The sequence below is a fragment of the Myodes glareolus genome, chromosome 21, assembly GCF_982192425.1.
Source record: "Myodes glareolus chromosome 21, mMyoGla1.1, whole genome shotgun sequence".
NCBI lineage: Eukaryota > Metazoa > Chordata > Mammalia > Rodentia > Cricetidae > Myodes > Myodes glareolus.
The window spans coordinates 31,951,459-31,967,692 of NC_142046.1; the positions used below are offsets into that span (position 1 = coordinate 31,951,459).

General features: G+C 36.1%; 1 protein-coding gene across 2 annotated transcripts in view; it reads left to right on the forward strand.

The window, feature by feature from the left end:
- Acvr2a (activin A receptor type 2A) overlaps positions 1–16,234 on the forward strand; it is a 75,549-nt gene that overhangs the window by 55,342 nt on the left and 3,973 nt on the right. The window contains exons 5-11 of one of the 2 annotated variants that reach the window (XM_085681177.2): positions 2,973–2,996; positions 6,296–6,439; positions 8,133–8,276; positions 9,508–9,653; positions 10,304–10,418; positions 13,235–13,373; positions 15,505–15,635. In XM_085681177.2, coding sequence (XP_085537303.1) covers positions 2,973–2,996; positions 6,296–6,439; positions 8,133–8,276; positions 9,508–9,653; positions 10,304–10,418; positions 13,235–13,373; positions 15,505–15,635 — 843 coding nt within the window. The remainder of the gene's footprint in view (positions 1–2,972; positions 2,997–6,295; positions 6,440–8,132; positions 8,277–9,507; positions 9,654–10,303; positions 10,419–13,234; positions 13,374–15,504; positions 15,636–16,234) is intronic. The other variant, XM_048425740.3, reaches the window with a different exon arrangement.

A 16,234-nucleotide genomic window follows, 5' to 3' on the forward strand; every position in this document is an offset into this window, starting at 1 on the left:
ATTAATAAAGCCATGGCTGAGCATTCGACAGTATCAGATTTATTTATTTATTAATCTCTATGCCTGCCTTTTTCTAGCTCAGAAACATTGTTACTGTTTTACTTCACGAATTTTATTTCTGTCCTTGCTTGTTGATAGTCTAAAGAATGAATTGTGACATTTCTAAGAATATATGATAATTAGATGGATGACTAAGAGGAGACACATTGGGAATTTGTCAGTTTTCACATAGTATGGACACTTGATAGTCATAAGAAGAGGTTGTCGAGTGTGGTGTCAAAAATGGAAACTACTTATCTATCTAACTAGATACACTTAAAACTGTATGTGTGTGTGTGGGGGTTAAACAGTAAAGTTGTAGTATATGTTATATGTGTATTTATGAATAGTGTATCAAAGTCTCTATTTCTAGCATGATTTCTTTGACTTTTAGATGTGCATAGCTAACTGCTTTCCACATAGCTCCACTTGGATATCTCTTACAGTACCCATTCAAGGATAATGATTGTCTTTTCCAAACCCGGTTTTCAGTAAATACAGCACTTGTCCATGTGGTTGTGTAAAATCTAGGATGTGTCCCAATGTTTTTCATTCCCAATTGTCCCCTCTACTGCTTCATTTTTTTTCCAGGTCACTCTCCTCAGGGAAAATTAGTCAGATGTATTAAAGGTGCTCAAGCTCGTGACTTCCTTCCTACTGATGTTAGTGTTTAATTATGCATTTGTTAGTGCAGATCATCAATTAGTCCATCTGCTGTGAAGTTCATGAGAGCCTGAGTAGTTGTTAGTACTTGACAGAAACAGTGCATTTAGGAAACTTGTTTGAATGAGTGAATAAATGAATGAGTGAATAAAGTCCTATATTCTTTTTTGATGTTTGACAGTAATTTCATTCCTTTTTGATAAGCAGCAAGTCTATTTCTAATCTGGAAACCTGATTACTTGGCATTAACGTGCTGATTTGATTTTTAGTTACTTACAGTTACAGTACAGAGTAGTCAAAGCTACCTTTCCATTTTGTGAATCCAGACTGTTTTGTTTGGTGAGCTTTTTTATGTTTGTATAATCAGTGATCTCTTTTGCATGTTTTGACTGCATGTACTGTAACAGTTTTTTCCTTTGAAGAAGCTTGTTGTTGGTGCTTCTCGTTTACCTTGTGTCTTTTGTTTGTTCTAATGCTCATTTATGGAGAAGTATATCCAAAGAGATATACTTAAAATCTGTTTATGTGTTTTAGTTAATTTAATTTTTTGGGGTTTTTGTCTTGCCCATTCTTATCACATTAAAGCTTGTTTTTATCCTCATTATTTTTTGATTTGTATATTTTATAGCTTATTTTGATGTTCATTAGGAAGTTTACTGAGTAGGCATACTTTTTAAGATAAAAGTAACATCTGCTTGCACTGACGCCTTTATTTCCGAAACAATATCTCAGTGATTCTTGTGTCTTTGCATTCCCTGTAAGAGAGGAACCGTGTTCTGGAGTGCTTAGGTTCGCTCATGGTATGGTAGGATTAAGCTAGCTTTTTAATGGATCATGAATAGTCCTGAATGATTATCACAGGATGAAAATCCAGCCAACAACTGATATAGATAATGGAGTATCATTTCTTCTTTTTAGTGGCACTGTTCTCTGTAGAAATAGTGGCATGTGGGGAATGTGGTCATCTGTTTGGAGCTTTCAAGCTTCCTAGCAGTGGCTAATGTGCATTTTACTTAATTTAAACTTTAAACAGTTATCTCTTTAGGGGCGACTTGTTCTCTCTTACTGTCTGACTGTCCTCAGGCTGTGAGAAAAGTGGATACTCATTTCCAGGGCACTGCTACTTACTAAGGTGCTACATACCTTCTAAATTTAAAGTTACTGTAATACTGTAATATGGTACTTTAACTGCTAACAAGTGCTCAATTTGAAGTATGAACTAAGTCACCATTCTTGTTGCTACAGCTGGGCAGGGAGGTTTACAGCAGGCCTAGTTTGTCACCAGGTTTTGTTGGTTTCTGGCCATTGTTCTTCCTCGTATGTTTTCTTCCTAGTTTGTGTTTCATGAGCATACACATAGCCACCAAAAGCATTATTTTGTGTTTCATCATTTGATTTTATTACTTTCTAGAGAGGTGAGTTATGGTCACTCACTGGAAGTAGGAAATTTCAGAGGTTCTTATGAAAGCTGTTAAAAAAAAAAAAAAAAAAAAAAAAAAAAAAAAAAAAAACCAAACTAGACATGAGAGATATTACAACTCCCAAAGGGTTTACAAGCATGAAAATGTAAGTTGATTCTTAGAATCCATATAAAAGAAAAGAGAGAGAGAAAATTAAAGAGGGGTGGGAGAAGACAGGCAGATTGGGGGTTCATGCTTGTTGTAATCCCAGCACTGAAGGAATTGAGTTAACTGGGTTCTGGGGTTTGCTGGCCAGCCTAGCCATTTCTAGGAGTTCCAGGCCAGTGGGAAATGGCATTTAAGAATGACTGCCCAGGTTGTCCCATAACCTCCATGCACGCACTCCTTGGGGCTGTTTGGTGGTGTTTGTGAAAGACAACACTGCCCTCTGCTGTTCAGAAGACAGTTTCAGCTCTTGTCCACCTCAGTTCAACTGCCTGTTTACTCCTGCATTTAGACTTTAAAACCTTTGAAGTAATAACTAATGCTTAAAGTTTATTTTACTTGTGGGCTTGAAGCCCATTGGGTCAGGTAATTTGAAGTTATTTTAACAAAAAATTTTATTTATTACCGCCCTGCTAGGTGATATTCAAGGACTTTTCCTTTATGATTTTTTTTATAATAATACTTTCCTCTGGTTAAAAGGAAAGTGTTCTTAATCCTTACCTTAAAAATATAATCCATTGAATCACTGTCAACTTTTAAAAAACTAATTCATTCTTTCTTTCACCTTTGTAACTGATGTGTCATTTTTCATTTCATTCTAAATATGAATCGTAATTTCTTTTGCCTGTGTTTTTTCTTCACAAGCACGCCTTTCATATAATGATAGAGGTAAGATGCATTGATGTTTGCTTATAGTTGTGAAAGCTTTTGTGGATGCCCACAGGACATTTGTCCTTAGAGTTTTGTTGTTATTATTGCTGTACTTTGTATCCTTTATAGTTTATTTACATTTTTTGTCATAAAAATTCCCCCTTTTGTATGCAAATATGATTCACTTGGCATAGTCAGAGGTTTTGAAGAATTGTTGGCAGTATTTGTACTTATCTAAGGTAGAATGTAGAAAGAGCTATTTCAGCTGAACAGAAGATAAAACCTAAGGAGGTCATTAGACCTAGAAACCCAGTATTTATAATTTTTTTATAATATTTCATATATTTAAATGTCAGTGTTTCCTCATTTAAATAAGAGATTTTTTTTTTAGTCTAGCTCATTACCTTTTAACTTAAAAATCTGTATTTTCCAATGGCATCTCTAGCAAATGAATTAGCTGCAGAAATAGCAGCACCTTTGATAAATCGCTTCCTGGAAGGTTGAGGCTGTTTGGATTACAATATATACTTAATTGAGAAATAAGCAAATTGATCACAGATGGCTTTGCTGCTCCTCTTGAATAGTGTCCCAGCAATGGGTACAGTTATGTCACTGGGTAAGGTGCTCTGGGCAGTGGGGTTTTACCAGTAGCTTCATTTTCAACGTATCTTTTGATGTCTTAAGAAGGAATACAAAGTCAGAGCCGCTTCTGATGTTTTATGCATTGAATGGTTGTTGAAGGAGCACTGGGAACTCAAGGGGAGAGTCTCAGAAGTTCTGTAGTCCTTAGAGTTGCTGCCCTCCGAGTGTTTCTGTGCAGCAAGGCAAAGCCATGCTTTTCGGATGCCATCATTTATAATGTGTTAAGTTCCCATTTGTCTCCTCAAGGGTTCATACGTTTAATGATACACTCCTCATCCATAGAAACAAATACTGAGTTTTTCTGATCACTGAGTTTTCTGATAGTTATAATGATGCTAATAAACTGAGAATTATTTCTAATATACAATAAATGAAACAGATGTTAGGGGTGATTTAAAACTTCATTCTAGTTACTTCTTAAGAAAGAAAAAAAGGTATATTGATGATATTATGTACTGTGTAGTTATTTTATTATGAAACTGCTTATTAGCCCAATCTTGAAGTATTTGAGAATATTAAAGTATACTTAAGGCTACATATCAAAAGGGTTTGATGTTGATAAGAATAAACCTTTGAAGATCATTTTCTTCCCTTTTGAAAATTGGCCAGTGTTTAATTTTTCATACTGTTGGGAAATTTTGATAGTTGTATATTTTGTAGCAATTAATCGTAGAACTTTGAGTAAAATTGTAATATTAAAGCTTGATTCAAGATTTCTCTAGGAAATAAAATTACATTAAGAAATTTACTAAGGAAAGCCTTTTAAGCCTGTAGGAATTTTGAAGTTTATTTTACATCTGGAAAACATTTAACATACTTTGAGCTACTGTTATATTATTGAGCTGTTAAAGAAATCATCTCAATTCTGTGACATTAACTAGACTCATGTCTATGGTTGGTACCCCTTTAAACACAGAACAAATGCGTGTTAGTGATCTCTAGAGACACTATTGGTCAGTGTATAAAAGGGCTGTCAGAGGAGAGTGTTATAGTTGTGTTATTCTCTTTTTTCAGTTATTACCTGAAGGTTTTAGTCACATTGCTTTGAAAAACTTGTTGTCTCTATTTAGTTATTTCTGTATTTCTATATAAACCTCTACACTTACTCCTGGGCCTCGTGGACTAGATTGTTTTCTTGCCTTTGAAAGAGCAGTGTTCACCTTTCCTCTCTAGTTGCCTCAGTCAGCCTTTGCCTGTCAGTAGAATCTTAAAAAAGGCAGAAGACAGTTAAGGACTGGTAAGGGAGGACATGATCCTCATAGCAACTTTTCAGAGAAGACAAAGGTTCCCCTGCTTGAGACTCACTGTGAGCCTGACCTTTATGTAGGCTTTGGAGACAACCTCTTTGGTCCATCACTCTGCTAAAGAGAGGCAATTTGATTTTATTAGCCTGTGATATTTTTAGGTAGAAACAGCAATTTTAGTAGGCATTTAAAAACAGACATGACTTGAGAATCAGTCACAGGAAGTCTTCTGTCTTACTTTTTAAAATAGGAGTTTTCAAGCCTTTAAATAAGGGTTATCTAGAAGCTGCGGTCATTTTCCATGTAATACTTTGTAATTTTAATTTGCTTGGGTCATTGTAATGCTTGATAGAAATTTTTTAGACTCACAAACAGACTAGTGGCTGAAGGATGGCTACAGGGAGTACTAACAGTCTTGAACATTATGGAGTTGTAAAAGGGAGAAGAAAGTTAGGGTGAGATGCAGTGATCTAGGATACAATGCCATTCTCAAGTGTCTGAGGTACCACCAGGAGTATTAGTTCCTTCTCATAGAACTTTAGCCGTTGAATCATTTCTGTTGCTTTGTCTGTTCTTTTCCAGAGGGTTCTTACATGTTGCTTTAGGTGCAGAGAGTAAATTGATTGAATACTTTCAGCAAAGGGTTGTTATTCTATTGGTGTAGGGAGTTTTCCTTGCAGTTCTCCTTTTTATATATTATCCTGGCCTTGTTTTAAATCCACCATAGCATCACTCTTGTCCTTTATTCACCATTACAAGTTTCCAGAACCACATTCCTAGATTTTTATTTGTTCTTTGTTTTATATTTCTCTTCAGTTATCTTGATTTTTATTTCTATTCCGTTTTGGCAAACAGTTAAAGGGATGAACTATTAGTGTTGTGAAAAATCAGAGTGAGTGAACAAAATGTTTGTCTACAGAAACAGTTCTTTTAAGTGCTTTTGTATTTTATATACTTGTTTAAGTGACTAGGCAACAAAATCAATAAAGAGAAAGTTAATGTTAAATAACCACTGAAAAAAGTAGTAGATTATGAGATTTTTCTTTATATTTTGCTGTTTTGAATCTTTTCAAATCTGCATCATTTAAGAGAGTGTGAGCTGAACAAAGCCAATGGTGTACTATTGAGAGTGTTCTGAAGTTCACAGAAAGCCCTGGGAACAGTGGTTAGACTGGGTTTCCAGTTTTTTCACTTGCTGTTCCTATGCAGCAACAGTGGTAATGTTGTTAGACATTGCCTGCTTATTGGTTCCCGCTAACACCCAGAAGCCCAGTTCTCGCAGGCTGAAAGCTAAGGTCATGCTGACGTTCATTCACTTACGTGTTCACAGTTTCTGTCAGTACCTTCTTCAGTCTGCTTACTTTTTTTCTCATTTCACAATCCGTGTCTCATGTTCTGCTTATTTACAGTATTATTGTTATTCACCTGTAGGACCCAGGACCACCTCCACCTTCCCCATTACTGGGTTTGAAGCCATTGCAGCTGTTAGAAGTGAAAGCAAGGGGAAGATTTGGTTGTGTCTGGAAAGCCCAGTTGCTTAATGAATATGTGGCTGTCAAAATATTTCCAATACAGGTATGTTTATTAAAGTTTTCTATCTACCTATGTTTTTTTTTTAAAGCTGTAACCATTTAGAACGTTATAGCTCATAAAGAGCCTGAAAACGCAAGCTATGTAAAGTGAATTGAAAGTTAGTGGTGAAAGCACTCTAGCCTTTCTGTTCTGCACTCACATCTGAGAAAGGGAATGATCACAATAAATGAACATATAGTCAATCTTTTATTAATAAACACTAAAGACTAGTATTCTAGTCACAGAGTAAACCTGTTTGAGTAGTTGTCCTAATATCTCCTTGACAAGAAAGAACAACAGATTGTGTGATTTGTTTTAGAATGGCTGTTTGAGCTACATGATCAGACTTTGAGTCCTTTTCATTGTACTTTTAGTGTTCATATATAATTATTTCAGTTTTTGTTGGTAATTTTTCAGAGGCAGTAAATCAGATTCCCACAGTATTTGTTTTTCCTTGAAATGCAGCTGAACTTCCTATGAATGCCTGGCCTAAGGCAGTCTGTACTGCTGCTGCTGCTCCATTGCTGGTTGACTTTAGGGCTTCCATCGTCCCCTTTCTCTGGTGATATACTCCTGTGGCTGATGGCACCCTTGGTATTGAAGTCTTGGCTACACGTACTTAACCTCCATCACCCCAAAGCTACTGCAGAAACAGTTTCCTTAACTACCTATGTTTTCGCCTCTCACTTCCTCTAAAGCCTGTCCCACAGAGTTTTTCTCTAGCTTGGCAGCAGTATAGCTCTTTAAAAAGAGAAGCATTTTGTTGTGCTAAGATTCGTAGTAAGCTCTGGGAAGTCATTTAATGTGTGAGGAATCTTAATAGTTAGAAAATAATGTAGATATTAAGAGTAGAAATAACAGTAGCAACTATTTTATCACATGCTTTTATGGACAAAGTAATGATTTACATGGTATATGTTCATGTATTATGTCTATATACATGCATATATACTTTAGCAACCAAGAGCACAATCATTCTTTTACTTCACTGGAAAAATAATTGATTTTTATAAAAGTCAGAGGAAAAGCCAGAATTTCATCTTGGATCCAGAGATTTCATTACCATTAAATTATAGTGTAACTCACTTTCATTGACCTTTCATAGTGAAGAGAAACTAATCTTTTGTCAGTATATAATAGACATATAATAGACATAGATAACCTGCAGGAATGAGTAATTGATAGTCTTTAAAAAATAAAACCAATAGGTATCATTAGCTTGGTATGGTAGTGAGGGAGGGGCAGACTGAAGAGAGACTTTACCCAATCATTCTACCTAAATTTACCTTCCAGGTAAGACTGTGAATAGTAGCATGAATAGTTGCCTACCATAAAGTGCTTGCAGAACTTGTAAGCAGAATGTGTTGCTGTGTAGCATACAAAAATGCAGTGGTTTTTGATGAATGTCTGTGTTTGTAAATGTAGCAATTCAGAAAAGTAGATTTTGAGGGAATGGGGTAGGATTTCGTAAATAACGAGGGCTTATGGATTATCTATACTGCCTGTTACAGATTTCTTTTATAAAAAAACAATGAAAGGTCACTTGTATTTAGCTCATTTTATTGTTGTATCACTTGTACTTAGCTTATTTTGTCACTGCTTCAGAACTTACTCCATCTATCTCAGTGTGATTTATTTTCTTGTACTTTTTGTGTTCTTACCATGATTTTTTTCTTTTTTCTTTTCTTAACTGTAGGACAAACAGTCCTGGCAGAATGAATATGAAGTCTATAGTTTACCTGGAATGAAGCATGAGAACATACTACAGTTCATTGGTGCGGAAAAACGAGGTACCAGTGTTGATGTGGACCTGTGGCTAATCACAGCATTTCATGAAAAGGTAAAACAACTTAATACTTAAGTTTTGTTAAGCTGAACTTGGCCTACCTCCCTAATGTTAGGTGTTGTATTTCAAGAGAAGAGTATGTTATCACAGTTGATTAATATTTGATCATATATAACTTATAAATAAAAATCTTACAAAATTACTTTAAGGAAAGAACAATTTTGTACCTAACCTAATAATCACAGAGCAGCCCTTGGCCTTGCCTTCCTGTGCTGCTGCAATTACTTCTCCTAGGGCTACTTTAGAATAGACAGTGTTTATTGTTTTCCATGTATTACTTATGATACAGTTTGATTTTATGAACCCTGCTTTTTTCTATGCCTTATAATTCTTTAATGATGAACCCTGAGACAGTAATTTGGAATTAGTATCAAAGCACATGTGTTTCTCCCTCATTTTTCAGTTAAATTTTTTTTTCAAGAAAATGCTTTTGTGTAGCACTGGCTAGCCTCATCTTCTTGCCTTAACAGCCCCCAAGTGCTGGAATTATGGCTTTGCATTACCATTGCCAGCTAAGACACTTGGTTTGAATAATGAGTGTCGTCTTTGTTAAGTGTAACTGGCTTTTTATATCACTTAGTATTTGATCATAAGGATCATAATATCTTTAGAAAGATTGTGTGTGTGTGCACACATATGTACGTACACATGCGAATACATATAAGGTCCTTATGTAGAGGTTGATATTTTGGATATCTTCCTCTGTTTCCTTTTGTTTTGTTTTATTTTGTTTTGAAGCAGGGTCTTTCGCTGATCCTGTAGCTCACTGATTTGGCTGGCTAGTGAGTTTCCAGGGATCTGCCTGTCTCTGTGTCCTCCTAGCACTGGGCTTATAGACTAATGTGGGTCTGAGGATCTGAACCCAGGTCTTGATGGTTGTGTGACAGGCCCTTTATTTCCTTTATGCAGATTAGTGGTGATTTATGTTTTCAGTGTGGTTCTATAATGTTTTACTTTTAAGGTTAATTTTTTCTACGATTTTCAGCTAGTCTTTTTTTAAAACCTTCTAAAATCATGGAAATGAACTTATTTTGGTAATATGGTTTTAAAAATAAGTTGAATGTTCATTAATGTGAGTTGGAAGAAAATTTGAGCAACTCTACAGTTATTGAATGATTGATTAAGTATGTACCGAAAGGAATGCATTGCCTCCATATTTAAAGAAGTTTCCATCTATGTAAAACTTTCATCAAGAGCTTCTGTGTTTTCCCCCTCTTTTCTTTAGGGTTCGCTGTCTGACTTCCTTAAGGCTAACGTGGTCTCTTGGAATGAACTTTGCCACATTGCAGAAACCATGGCTAGAGGATTGGCATACTTACATGAGGATATACCTGGCTTAAAAGATGGCCACAAGCCTGCGATATCTCACAGGTAAAGCAATATTTGCATTTTCTTTTCGTAAACTCATAGGCTTCTTATTTAAACTTAATTCAGGGTAAAATTTATTTTTTCCTTGATTATCCAATAATATTTGAAGAGGCAAAGATTTTCATTTTTTAAATTAGGTTTGAGATTGACTAGGATATATTCTGGGTAACGTACATACATGTTCATCTCATTAGTAAAGTTTAATGATCTCATGTTTTAATTTGTCTAATTTCTGAAACCGTATTTGAGAATAAAGTATTTTCTCTATGTTAAAGGAAAATGATTTTAATTCAACATTTTGATTTACTTTAAAGGGACGTTTTTAGTAGGTACACAGTGATGAAATTAAGGATAGACTGTTTTCTCTGTTTTGTTGTGGATGAGTATACATTCATTCCTTGAGTTAAAGTAGGAGAGATCATTGAGAGGAGGGGACATTCTGAAGTGGAAATTTTTCTTAAAGGCCATTTTCAAAATTTTCTTATTTTTTTGAAGTTTCAGTTTCCTTCAAAGTTTGTAACTACAATATCTGGAATGTTCCCATTACCTTTCTTTGCTTTTCATAGTTTTAAGAAACTTTTTTTTTATAGCATATTCTTCTCATGTTCAATAGAAATTTTTAAAAGATAATTTAAAATTCTTTCTATTTGAAGGGACATCAAAAGTAAGAATGTGCTATTGAAAAACAATCTGACAGCTTGCATTGCTGACTTTGGGTTGGCGTTAAAGTTTGAGGCTGGCAAGTCTGCAGGTGACACCCACGGACAGGTAAGATCGCCACTATAATGTGTGAGTAGAAAATGATAAACGCATCTCTTCCTTTAGATCAGTACCAACTTGATCTGAGGTTGTTGTGCTAGGGACCGAGTCACTGTCTGAGGAAGAGTGACGCAGCATTTTCACACTGTGTCCTGCGGGCAGGCAAGCACAGAACATTTATCTTTGGCAATTGTTTTTTAATATAATTAGTCACAGAAGAATCCCATTTTTAATAATTTCATCTTTAGGGAATTATAACATTAACTCAGTTTTGATTGGCTGATTCATTACCCTAACAGTGTAGGATAATGGGTCACTTCTCACTACAGTGTACCAAGTTCTCCTTCCCATTTTTTTTCTACATAATAATTTCTTGCTTCTGGTTCTTTATTGATCCATTAATTCTTTAATGAGTTGAATTTTTTCTTTGAATTTTTTTCTAGAGTTCAGATCTCCTGAAAAAGCCAGAGTGAGGTGTCTCACTCCATTTATGGTTTGTACAAATAGATTTAGCATCTGTTAGGAAGGCTAAAGAGAGGAGAGCACCCATGCATTATTCTCAGAGAAATGTGAGGCTAGGAAAGGTGTTACACCTTTTTTATACAAGGTCAGTTTAGGGGCAGGAGAGAGGCCCAGGAATTAAGAGTTCTTCCTACCTTTGCAGAAGATCAAGTTCATTTCCTGACTCCAGCTGCTCAGAAATGCCTACAAGTCCGACTTGAGGGTACCCAACACCCTTTTCTGGACTCTGTGGGCACCCACAATCATATGTGCATAAAAAAACCTCCCGGTAGGCAGATTTTCTTTGGGCCCCTAACTTGCAAAAAGCAACTTGGAAGCATATTAATTATTGAAGCTTGGCCTTAGCTTCTTGTTCCCAACTAGTTCTTACAGCTTAAATTAACCCATCTTTAAATCTATGTTCTTTTACCTGACTCAGTTACCCTTACTCTGTACTGTCCATCCTGCTTCCTCCTCACTTGACTAGCAGACGACCCTCCTTTCTTCTTTCCAGAGTTCTCTGTCGCCAGTTGGCCATGCCTAACCTCTTCCTGCCTAGCTAATGGCCATTCAGCTCTTTATTAAGCCAGTCACAGTGACATGTCTTCACGTAGTGTAAAGGGATATTCCACAACACTTCCCTGTCTCTACAATTAAAAATAAAATATTTGCTTAAAATAGTTTGAAATATGACATTGCCTACAAAGCCAAATGATTCTTTCAAGGCGTGCCCTTAGTACTTTCTGTCTTTCAAGTCATCTCAGTTATGTGGCTATTCCCGAGCTTTCTTACTCCTTCCGTATCTTCATCCCAGGCACAAGCTGTGTGCAGTCATGGCACACTAGATCCTGTCAGCACCAATTAACACTTTCACATTTGCTTCAAGGTTATGTCAGCAGTTGCACAACAGTAGGAAAGCCGACATGACTGAAAATAGGGGCAATTTTAGGGAGAATATTATAAAAATGGAGTAGGAAGCATAGAGAAAAATTTCTGTGCTTATTGTATGATTGACAATCATAAAACAGTATATATGGAATAGTTTCATCTTTTGGTGTCATAGCAAACCTAATAACTTACTTTTTATGATTTATATTTTATGTATGAGCTCTCTGCATATATACTTGCTTTCTGGATTTTAATTACAGATGGTTATGAGCCAGCATGTGGTTGCTGGGAATTGAACTCAGGACATCTTGAAGAGCGGCCAGTGCTTTTAACCACTGAGCCATCTTTCCAGCCTCTTACATCTTTTTTTTTAAACCTCACTCATGCCATCTTTTAATGCCCTTTCAAATGGGTTACAGGATTAGGCAAAATAAGTTATTACCTACATGGGTAAAGAGTTTCTCTATTATCATACCACCTTTCATTCATAAACGAGAATATCTTAGATTAAAATAGATAAACTATAATTTCCTAATAAAAGAAGTAATGTTGGATGGTTCAAAATTACCTGCAAGTGAAAAAGTAGACTTTGAAAGATATGTAGAACACAGTCCAAATGTTTAGCTGAACAGTGAGAGTCAGAGAGCTAGCTACTTTATATTCTGATAAAATCAGTTAAAAATGGAACTTCAGAGTTTTACTGATCTGTCCTTATTTATTAAAAAACTATTGCTAAATGTGCAAATAACCACCAAAGTCTTGACCAAAGATCACTCGCCATTCATAATCTAAGAATGAAAAAACACCAGTGTCTAAGCTGCTTCTTCGATGTATATAAGTGTCCTGTAGTCTACGTAGATAGTTCCTAACATCTCCTAAGCATTCACATAAAGATGCAATCAAGACCAACTAGCACTAGCTGTCTTAGCTTAGTAGCCACAGTAACAGTACTACAAAATGTACTACAAAATACCGAATTGTTTGGGACAAATGAAAATAAAGAGGAATTCATGAATAAATTAGATTTTTTACAACAAGAATTTTTAAAAAAATGTTTCTCTGGTTAATTATTTTTACATCACCTTAAATGTTTATTAGGGAAGCCCTAAAAAGGTGTTCTCTAAAATGTAACTCAGACAATATGCAGAGTGCCTTGTTCCCTCCATTCCATCCTTCTCGAAGCAAAGTGTTATTCAGTTCTTTGTGATTTGATCCTAAGGGAGGGCAAGCTCTGTGAGCCTCTGTGGTGAGAATATCCAGAAACCATCTTACCAAATAGACCCTGTGGTGTTACAGTCATAATTCAGTTACTTTACCCTGGATAAATAGACAATAAAAAATCATTAGTTAACAAACACACACACACACACACACAAAAAAAAAAACATTAGTTCATAAAGTCAATGAGTACTGTTTGCTTTCAAAATCTTTTTCAGGTTGGTACTCGGAGGTATATGGCTCCAGAAGTGTTAGAGGGCGCTATAAACTTCCAAAGGGATGCATTTTTGAGGATAGATATGTACGCCATGGGATTAGTCCTGTGGGAACTGGCTTCTCGTTGTACTGCTGCAGATGGTAAGGGAAAAAAGCATTTTTTTTTTTAAGTATATGTACCACATTTATGAAAGGGATTACACAAAAAGGTAAATAACTACATTTTCTTTTACGGACGCCAAACGGTAGCTGAAGATGAAGGAGGCAATATGAATTTTGGGGTGCTGGGCATGAAAGGAACTGACATTGACACTTTGGAGATAGTAGATCAGATAGCACATACTCCAAGAAAACACATTGCTTAAGCACTTCATTGTGAGTCGTTATATCAAACTATGACTTGGTGTCCTGGTGATACAGGCCCTATTGTTAAGTAATTCACGGTTAAGGTGATAAAATACTTTCTGGAGAGAGGACTCCAGAGTGAGATTAGTGTGCATGATCTGTTCCAGGACCTGTTTGTAAGGCATTTAGTAACTGTCACGGGGTGCAGTCATACCTGAGAAATGTAAGTTGGTGGTATCAAAATTAGGAAGAGTTACTTAGTGGGGCTTGGGGTTACTGAGGCATTTTTATGGCAAAGAAAAGGTTAGATGCTACTTTTCTTAAATGCCTTGTGTATGCTCTAAAATATTTAAAAGAGGACTCTGTTCACTTTGCCTTTGGCCTTTAAAATCAGGGCCAAAGGGAAAGTGGACCACACTGATGAAGCGAGTGCTTTAAAATTTGTGTCTAGTTAATTAAAGTCCAGCATTTCTCAAACTTTAGTGTGCACATCAAATTCTTAGGAATCTTGTTAAAAATAATCTGCTGGAGGCTGGGAAGATGGCTACATTAGTTGCTCTTCCTTCATGGGCATCAGTCATGACTATGGTACAAACATGCAGGCAAAACAATCATCCACATTTAAAAAAAAACAAAAAACAAAACCAGCCTGGGCTAGGTCCTAAGAAGTCTGTGCATTTTACAAGCCACCAGTTTACTGATGCCAGTGTTATTGACCTGTGAACCAAAGACTGAAATTTTAAGATGGTAGTACTAGGTCACTGGAAGTGCTAAGTAGTCCTTTATCTATCACAAGGGTCCCACAGGGCTGGGGAAATGGTTCAGTGGGCAGTCCTCATGACCTGATTTTGATCCCAGCTCTCAAGCCTAGCCTACCTTTCCTTGTAAGTTGTCCTCTGACCTCTATATTACATGTTGTAGCATGCACACACAGGTACACAAACACACTAAGTGTACTACTAATAAAAGACAGTTCCTAAAGCACTTGTACAGGGCTGAGTCAGTGCCTTTTGCAGTTCATGACACTACGTTTGAAGTATTTGGTACATTTTTAAACTTTGCACAAAGCATCTATGTACATCTACTTCTCTCTGGTCAGTGGCACTGCCAAGAAAATATAGATTAAAAGCACATTTGCAGATAAGATTCAGATTTCGACTCTACTGTATAATAGTCAAATACTTCTGTGCATAATCTCATAACTTTGAGCTGTCTTATTTACAAAATAGAGCAAATACCACCTTCACTTGGATATAAAATAACAATGAAAATGTAAGTGTGTCTAGTCTGAATAAGAATCTATAGAACATCAGTTATTAACTCTTACGTGTACATTCCTGTCTGAGATCCAAGAAAAACAAGTTGTTTATGTTACTTAATCAATTTTGTCATGAGGGTACATTTTGACTTGAGGGGAATTCTGGTTGAATTATGCTTGTGATTTAAACATAAAAACAAACAGCATTATTTATAAATATTATTAAGATGCTTGTGAGAGAAAACAAAATACTGCAAAGAACATTAATTTCTCATGTAGGATGTTTTGAGTATGCCACAGATAAGTACAGCAGTTGGAGTGCTGAGCCTCCAGAGGCTCTAATAACTGAGTGTTAATATTCTGATACGAATGGCTGGATTTAGAGCTTTGATTTCTTAAGTCCTTACAGATTTTTATCATATATCGACATGGGCACTCAGCCTATGTGTTCCAAAACAGCCTGTTGAGGCTGAATATGAAGATCAAGAGTTAGGAGCCAGCCAAAACTATTTACCCAGATCCTGTCCTAAACAAAACTTCTAAAACCAGACGTTTTTATTTTACAAGTATAGCTTGGGTCCATCTCTCTGCTCATTATAGAGTGCAGAATTAGAGAAGCTTGTACTAGTCAGGAAGAATTAAAACGGTTTTCCTCTTCTTACATTTCAGGACCTGTAGATGAGTATATGTTGCCATTTGAGGAGGAAATTGGCCAGCATCCATCTCTTGAAGATATGCAGGAAGTGGTTGTGCATAAAAAGAAGAGGCCTGTTTTAAGAGATTATTGGCAGAAACATGCAGTAAGTTTATTCACTTTTTCATTTGAAATTTCAAAGAAACATTTTTCAGGGGAATAGTGTATCAGTTCTGTGCACATTTCTCTTTTGGGGAGAAGGTGAACTTCACACAGACAGGAGTCCAGAGGCAGAATTAGGGCTTTGTTTGAAATCACAGAACCTTGCATAGAAGGCTCTTCCCTGAGCTGTCCAGTTAAGGTCAAGCAAGTTTTTTCCTGCTTTGAAAGCTCCATGAGGAAACAAATACCCAGCCTGTGGAAAGCTGGATAGTCATGCTGATCATTACCTTCGAATGGATGGCATTTTAACACTTACTAAGCACCAAGTTTTCTCTACTCCATGAAGTCTTATTCATTTCATTCAGGCTTTCAAGACATCACTTTCCAGTTAGAGCATGCAGAACAGCATAGAATTGTGTTGGCCATTTGGTGTTACTATAACTAAAAACCCAAATAGAAATAAGTAACTACATCCAGAAGCCAGGGCAGTCTTTTAACTTCAAGGGAAAAATGCTGGTATCAACTAAGAAAATGATAAAAACTGGTACCCACATTAGGCTTGGTTGTGAGTCTACTTGAAAAGGTCAGGAGTTGAAATGATCA